This window comes from Odontesthes bonariensis, chromosome 21, assembly GCF_027942865.1.
Source record: "Odontesthes bonariensis isolate fOdoBon6 chromosome 21, fOdoBon6.hap1, whole genome shotgun sequence".
In the NCBI taxonomy this organism is placed as follows: Eukaryota; Metazoa; Chordata; class Actinopteri; order Atheriniformes; family Atherinopsidae; genus Odontesthes; species Odontesthes bonariensis.
The window spans coordinates 5,806,762-5,814,726 of record NC_134526.1 but is presented as its reverse complement, the minus strand read 5'-3'; the positions used below and the strand labels follow the sequence as shown (position 1 = coordinate 5,814,726).

General features: G+C 39.9%; 1 protein-coding gene across 2 annotated transcripts; it reads left to right on the top strand.

Annotated features, from left to right (window-relative positions):
* Positions 1 to 1,349: 1,349 nt before the first annotated feature.
* jmjd8 (jumonji domain containing 8) lies at positions 1,350 to 7,467 on the top strand. 2 transcript variants are annotated; one of them, XM_075453761.1, is made up of 9 exons: positions 1,350 to 1,532; positions 2,209 to 2,304; positions 2,566 to 2,614; positions 3,681 to 3,777; positions 3,938 to 4,006; positions 4,764 to 4,883; positions 4,977 to 5,044; positions 5,663 to 5,770; positions 7,095 to 7,467. In XM_075453761.1, the coding sequence occupies exons 1-9, from the start codon at positions 1,426 to 1,428 to the stop codon at positions 7,173 to 7,175; spliced, it is 795 nt and encodes a 264-aa protein (XP_075309876.1). In that variant the 5' UTR covers positions 1,350 to 1,425; the 3' UTR covers positions 7,176 to 7,467. The 2 variants fall into 2 exon arrangements, with proteins under 2 accessions (XP_075309876.1, XP_075309875.1); XM_075453760.1 differs by having other exon boundaries at positions 1,351 to 1,532; positions 5,636 to 5,770.
* Positions 7,468 to 7,965: the final 498 nt, after the last annotated feature.

Below are 7,965 nucleotides of genomic sequence, written 5' to 3'. Positions count from 1 at the left end.
CAGTCATTAGTAATTATATACTTTAACTTTCCTTCAGAGGAACCCACAATCAGCGAATCCCCCATTCAAGATTCAAGAGGGTTTATTGTCATTCCATATACACAGTACACAGTGCAATGAAATAACGTTTCTCGAGAAGTTTTCAGTGCAAACAAACAGCAACAACAAAGAACAGCTGGGACAACAAAGACAGTACTAAAAATGCTACAAGTAACTGCAAGTGTGGTGCAAAAAAATGCTTGTAAAGTGTAAAGTGACTGTATTATTATTTACATGAGGTGCATCAGACAAGTACAAAAAGTGGCGAGGAGAGCGACGACAAAGACGAGGGGGAAGCAAAAGGAATCTCCCAACAAGCATCTGCAATCAGCAACTCTGAGAAGGACGAAAACGTCTGAGAACATGTCATGAAACTCAGCGTTTTAAGACATCTCATTCCTATTTGTAAAACATTTATAATAATAAAGTAATAAAACGTTTTATTTTTAAGTATTTTAATTCAACATCCTGATGATGACGACTCGGCTTCTTTAAATGGAACCGGGGGAATAAATCCGGCTCAGGACGGGCCTCAGAGAGTCCAGTTGCTTTAGTTTTCAGTCTCTGTAAAACACAATTTTAAACTTTTCCTTTAAACATCATCGTTTGTTATTTTCAGGCTATTCGTGTCCTTTTGAGTCAGTTTCTTGTCATATTTGGACTTTCCGTTGTTATCTTGCGTCTTCTCGTGGTTAATTTGAGTGTTTGTGGTCATAAATATCTTTGTGTCATTTTGGGTTTCTGTGGTCGAGTCTCAGTTTTTTTGTCCATCTGTAGTAATTCTGAGTGTTTGTAGTATTCTTTTTTTGTTGTTTTAAGTCTTAAAATTGTTGTTTTTTTGTCTTTGTTTTTCTCTTTTTAATCATTTTGTGGCCATTTTAATCTTCTGCTTCGTTGTTTTGTGTCCTGTAGCCGTTTACTGTCCTTTTGTTGTAATTGTGAGTCGGTTTATAGCCATTTGTGTCTGTTTGTGCCCTTTTTTTTGCATCTGTATTCTTCTTCCCTTTATTGTGATTTTTGTGTCTCTTAGTTTGTGATTGCTTTGTTGTCTCCTGAGTGAAGTAATCAACATATTTTGTTTGAATATCCTGCTTTAATCTGTATTATAATACATTTATGTGCACTTTTTCAGCTTAAATGTTTAGTTAGTTATGTTAAGTTTAGTTATCCTTAAGTGTTTTGTTCGTGAATCTGTTCTTCATGTATCCTCTTTTGTTTGTTAATAAAGGTAGAGTTCATTAAAATTAAAATAGAAGCGGTAGTTCCGATGTTACCTGAACGCCGCACGGGTCAGGTGACTGTGGTGCTTTCTGATTGGTTGCCGGGCAGGAAGTTGAACAGCGGCGGCTGACGGTCGGCGGTTGTGAGAGTTAAACAGAAAGTTAAATGCACATCAGAAACAGCTGGATGGACGGCAGAGCTGCGTGGCGCGTGGCAGTGTGCGTGGTGGTATGCGCGTGCGTTGGCCTCACGGCGGAGGACGGAGGAGGATGGTGAGTTCACATACCTGGTTCATCACAGAACTCCCACACACTGGAGCTGTAACAGATGCGCCTATGGAAAGCTAAAAGGGTCACAATTAAACTAATTTAACTCCAGGTGGCGTCTAATAATGATCCCGAGCCTCAGCCAATGAGTTTTAATCTTAACTCTGCAGTTTGTTTGCAGCCTGGACAAACTTACAGGATGCTTTGGTCTCAAGATTTAAAGGGATAGTTCGCCTCTTTTGACATGAAGCTGTATGACATCCCATATCAGCAGCATCATTTCTGAACATCTTCTTACCCCCTGCTGCGTCCTGTGAGCCGAGTTCCAGCCTCGTTTTGGCGTTGATGAAGGTAGTCCGGCTAGTTGGCTGGGGTTTAAAAAATAAAGCGTTTTGCTTCTCAAAACAACATGCGTTCAACAGAGTAATACATTTGCATCAGAAAATTGTTCTCCAGGAAAAAGTCAGACCTCACAATCTCTTGGCCCTATTTTCTCTCCCTTCGTATCCCTGATTAAAAAAAAACTGTTCCTCTAATTTTTTTGAGCAGTGTATAAAGCTCTATCAGAAAGGAAAACGTTCAGTTTCATTGGCTGAGGCTGGAGATCGTGATTGGACGCCACGGGGCGCTTGTAATGGCGTTTTATAGACCCCAGGTGGCTCCGACCTTCTCGTGTGTTCAGGTCCCGGGACTCAGATTTCCGGTTGGAGGATGAAGGACCGTGTAACATCGACGTGCTGGAGACCGCCGCGCTCTCACGCCAGCAGTTCATGGAGAGGTGAGTCGGTAAAATCAATGAAAGTGATCAGCTCCATCAGCTTCTGTTGATGCTCCCAATCTGAATGTGTTTCAAGTCCAACATATTTAATCTTTCTGTTAGTTCAGGAAATGACGATCGGCGACGTCACGTTACGTTGCATCTTGGGTAGTTTGAGTATGAGTAGTAACCTCATGTAATGCGTTGCACACTCGGTATCCAGATGTTTTCCAGCATGTTTTGCTGCAGTTGTTCTGCTGAAATGATTTCCTCCCTCTGCAGATACGCGTACAGCAGACCGGTCATCATCAGAGGCCTCACCGATAACACGGTACGTGGGCCAGAGGCCACAGAGAGGAACCGTTTGGGTTCAAACCTGACCGGGCTGCAGAACTTAGTTCAGAACCTGCCTGTAACCCAGCTGCAGAATGACCATTCAGCTTCTTTAAATGGAACCGGGGGAATACGAACGGGTCAGAACGGGCCTCAGAGAGTCCAGTTGCTTTACTTTTCAGTCTCTTTAAAACACAATTTTAAACTTTTCCTTTAAACATCATCGTTTGTTATTTTCAGGCTATTCGTGTCCTTTTGAGTCAGTTTCTCGTCATATTTGGACTTTCCGTTGTTATCTTGCGTCTTCTCGTGGTTAATTTGAGTGTTTGTGGTCATAAATATCTTTGTGTCATTTTGGGTTTCTGTGGTCGAGTCTCAGTTTTTTTTGTCCATCTGTAGTAATTCTGAGTGTTTGTAGTATTTTTTGTTGTTGTTTTGAGCCTTGAAACTGTCTTTTTTTGTCTTTGTTTTTTCTCTTTTTAATCATTTTGTGGCTGTTTTCATCCTCTGCTTCGTTGTTTTGTGTCCTGTAGCCGTTTACTGTCCTTTTGTTGTAATTGTGAGTCAGTTTATAGCCATTTGTGCTTTTTTTTGCATCTGTATTCTTCTTCTTTCCCTTTATTGTGATTTTTATGTCTCTTAGTTTGTGTTTGTGGTCATTTTTTGCATCTGTATTCTTCTTCTGTGATTTCGCGTCTCTTAGTTTGTGTTTGTTTCAGTGTTTGTGCTCTTTTTCTCTTCATCTTGTTATTTCTCGTGTCTCTTTGCGGTTTATTCAGAGTTTGCTGAATGCACGCAGTGCTCCTTCATCAGACAGACTGGTCTCCATGGCAACAGAAGAAACGGTATCAGGCGTATTAATCAGTATTTCAGGTGGATTTTTCCTGCAGTGCATGCAGCAGGGTTCAGTGCAGTTTGTGCGTATCGGGACAAGTTTCCTGTGAGAATAGATCCTCAGATATTTGCCTGTGAGCTGGATAAATCGGCCTCTGATTGTGCACAACAGAAACCGACCCGAGTCCTCAGCTCAGGTAACGACCTCCTGCTCACCTGCTCTGTTGCAGAGATTCAGGCGGCTGTGCTCCAGGTCAAAGCTGCTTGAGGAGTACGGCTCCCGGAGAGTGAGGTTGAGTACCGCCAACACCTTCTCGTACAGGAAAGGTACGCACGCCTAACACCTCCTAACGCCTCGCTGCTCTGAGCCTCGCTGCTCTGAGCCTCGCTGCTCTGAGCCTCGCTGCTCTGAGCCTCGCTGCTCTGAGCCTCGCTGCCTGCTACCTGCCGACAGGTGCGTCTCTGACTCTGCGTCCTTCTGTTCCAGTGGACGTTCCCTTCCAGCAGTACGTGGACGAGTTCCTGAGGCCTCAGCCTGCAGACGCGCTCGGGAGCGGTGAGTTCAGCCTGACCGGCTTTCTTTCTGTCTGCACATCTGTCTGAACATCTATTTAAGCTTCTGTCTGCACATCTGTCTGCACATCCGTCTGAACTTCTGTCTTTACATCTGTCGGAGCAGGTGCACATCAGGCTGAAACAGATCTGAAACTGGACAAAATTAACTTCTTTAATAGTTAAAGTCGATCTTTATTTATTTAAAAAATAAAAATAAATTATTTTTCTATTTATTGACATTATTTTTGTTAGTTATTCTCTTTCGGTTAATTATTAAACTCAAACTAACTTCTCTCTTATCGCTCTGTGTTTACTTCTTTATTTTAAACTTTCTTTTTGTCTTTTGCTCGTTTAGTTTCTGTTTTTTTTTCCTTTTTAATGAATGTTTAGATTTTTAATGCTTTAATATATTTAGTTTTTTTATATTTTTTTATATTATATTATTTTATATTTTTTGATACTTTCTGATTTCTCTTATTCTGTGGATCTGATCTGTGAAATAATTGGGATGAATGAATCTGTAGTTTCCCCTTCATTATTCCTTCAGTTCAGCTTCGTTCAGCCGTTCTTTGGTCACGTTTATTTGCTGTAATTGATTTCTCCGGCTGCGTTCTGACCTCAGCTGAATCAGTTTGTTCTTCAGTTCTCTGTGAGCCTGATAAATATTCATCTGTCTGCATTCTGTGAGTATTTGTGGAGGCAGTTTTCTGGAATGTGTTAGAAAGGTGAGCAGTGAAACATCTTAATCTTCTCCACAGACACGCTGTATTTTTTCGGAGACAACAACTTCACCGAGTGGCAGAGTCTGTTCGAGCGCTACGAGGCTCCGCCGTACGTCCTTCCTCGCACCAGCGGAGCGTACAGCTTCGGGATCGCAGGTCAGAGGGCGAACCAACACTTTGACTTCCTCCTGAGACAAAGAACGTGTGAGATTTAAATCTTAGACTGAGTTACATGAACCTCTTCCTCAGGTCCGGGGACCGGAGTCCCCTTCCACTGGCACGGCCCCGGGTACTCAGAGGTCATCTATGGCAGAAAGGTAACAGAACCATTCCCTCTGCTTCTGTTGGTCTGTGCTTTAGCATGTGATCACCCAGGCAGCCAATCAGGTGGCAGCTGTGCAGGAACACGTCGGGGCTTCGGGTAAAGTTCCCAGCAGGAACCTTCAGGGTGGCTCCGGTTCCTCCTGACACAAAATGAACCCTCAGCTGCTTTTGAAAGATTCATTAAAGGGATAGTTCACCTCTTTTGACATGAAGCTGTATAACATCCCATATCAGCAACATCATTTCTGAACATCTTCTTACCCCCTGCTGCGTCCTGTGAGCAGAGTTCCAGCCTCGTTTTGGCGTTGATGAAGGTAGTCCGGCTAGTTGGCTGGGGTTTAAAAAATAAAGCGTTTTGCTTCTCAAAACAATATGTGTTCAACAGAGTAATACATTTGCATCACAAAATGGTTCTCCAGGAAAATGTCAGAGCTCACAATCTCTTGGCCCTATTTTCTCTCCCTTCGTATCACTGCCTGCTGCCGACAGCCGCGCCTGTTACGGTGTTTGCTGCTCGGAAGCAGGGGACTGCTCGGTCTGCGCAGACGTGCACGCTCACAGTCCGCTTCTCTTTCCTCACACAGCGTTGGTTCCTGTACCCGCCCCACAAGGAGCCTCATTTCCACCCGAACCGGACCACCCTGTCCTGGCTGATGGAGACCTACCCCCACCTGCCGGAGGAGGAGGCTCCGCTGGAGTGCACCATCAGACCTGGAGAGGTGAGACCTTCATGCCCTCCGTTAGGAAGGTTCCTAATCATTATAAACTATAGTCAATATAAACTATAATCATTATAAACTATAATCAATATAAACTATAATCATTATAAACTATAATCATTATAAACTATAGTCAATATAAACTATAATCATTATAAACTATAATCAATATAAACTATAATCATTATAAACTATAGTCAATATAAACTATAATCATTATAAACTATAATCAATATAAACTATAATCATAAACTATGATCAATATAAACTATAATCAATATAAACTATAATCATCAAACTATAATCAATGTAAACTATAATCATTATGAACTATAATCAATATAAACTATAATCATAAACTATAATCATAAACTATAATCATAAACTATAATCAATATAAACTATAATCATCATAAACTATAATCAATGTAAACTATAATCATTATGAACTATAATCAATATAAACTATAATCATAAACTATAATCAATATAAACTATAATCATAAACTATAATCAATGTAAACTATAATCATTATAAACTATAATCATAAACTATAATCATAAACTATAATCAATATAAACTATAATCATAAACTATAATCAATATAAACTATAATCATAAACTATAATCAATATAAACTATAATCATAAACTATTATCAATATAAACTATAATCAATATAAAATATAATCAATGTAAACTATAATCAATAATCAATATAAACTATAATCATTATATACTATAATCATTATAAACTATAATCATTATAAACTATAATCAATATAAACTATAATCATCATAAACTATAATCAATGTAAACTATAATCAATAATCAATATAAACTATAATCAATAAAAACTATAATAAATATAAACTATAATCAATATAAACTATAATCAATATAAACTATAATCAATAAAAACTATAATAAATATAAACTATAATCATCATAAACTATCGAAAGGAAGCGTTTATAACGTAAACTAAATGGACCCTAAATGGATCCCTGAGGGACTCCACGAGTGATTGGGAGGAGGAGAAATCCTCCAACTTAAACCAGAGATGGTTTGATAGAATAATCTGGTTAGTGTTAAAGGGTCCAAAGGCACTAAAACAGCACATTTAGTGGTTTCTAAGGACAACAGCGGGTTGTTTTAATGAGGGCTGATTCTGTGCTGTGCTGAAGCTAAACCTTTAGACTCCAAACGAATCTCCGACTCTCAGTTTTCTGTTGAATCATTCTTGATCCGTGTTGTTTTTTTTTCCTTCTTTTGGACCAAATTAAACAGACTGCTGGTTGTTCTCTAACCGGTTTTCCCTGCAGGTGCTGTACTTTCCCGACCGCTGGTGGCACGCCACCCTCAACCTGGACACCAGCGTGTTCATCTCCACCTTCCTGGGCTGAAGGTCGATAGGAATAAGCTCAGCTTGTGTTCTGCAGCAGCCTCACAGATAGGAAAACCCACGAGGATTCAAAGCACAAGGACCAACGTCTCCTCCAGCTGGCTTTTTTTATTTCTTTTTAGAATGTTTTAATCTTAAATGATTCACAAACGTAATTCCAGGAACTTGAATGATTTAAATGTAAAGATAATACTGTGTATTAAGAGACCAAAGCAGGAAATATCTCTGTGGAGAGCAGAGGAAAAACAGTTCATGCTGGAAAATAAAAGTGGAAATAATGAGTGAAATGTAAACGTACATGTATTTTATTTATGCAGCCCTTTACAGACAATCCTTACAGTGTACCAAAGTGCTTTAAAGCAGGTAATAAATAAAGAGAAGAAGAAGTAAAAACAATTAAAAAAAAACAGTGAAAGCAAGAAAATGCAACAAAATCGATTAAGATAAAAGATGTGAAGAGGCCCAGGTCAGAAATAAGACGCAGCTGGACGGGGGGCTTATTCCAGAGCCTGGGGGCAGCTTTGGGAAAAGGCTCGCTCACCCCAGGGTTTGTGTTCTGACCTGGGCACTTCCAGCAGAAACTGATCTGCTGACCTCAGAGCTCTACCAGGACTGTTAAAAGCTCAGATAAATACGATGGGGCGAGGCCGTTAGAGCTTTAAAAACAAACATTAAAAGTTTAAAATCAATTCTATAAAGGACAAGAAGCCAACGGAGGGACTTAAAGGGATAGTTCGCCACTTCTGACATGAAGCTGTATGACATCCCATATCAGCAACATCATTTATGAA

Excerpts from the sequence above, each read along its gene's own strand:
- jmjd8 (XM_075453760.1), top strand. The coding sequence starts at position 1,426 with ATGCACATCAGAAACAGCTGGATGGACGGCAGAGCTGCGTGGCGCGTG. Across the intron at positions 2,305-2,565 it reads CGCCAGCAGTTCATGGAGAG|ATACGCGTACAGCAGACCGG; the intron begins GTGAGTCGGTAA and ends CTCCCTCTGCAG. Across the intron at positions 3,778-3,937 it reads CACCTTCTCGTACAGGAAAG|TGGACGTTCCCTTCCAGCAG; the intron begins GTACGCACGCCT and ends CTTCTGTTCCAG.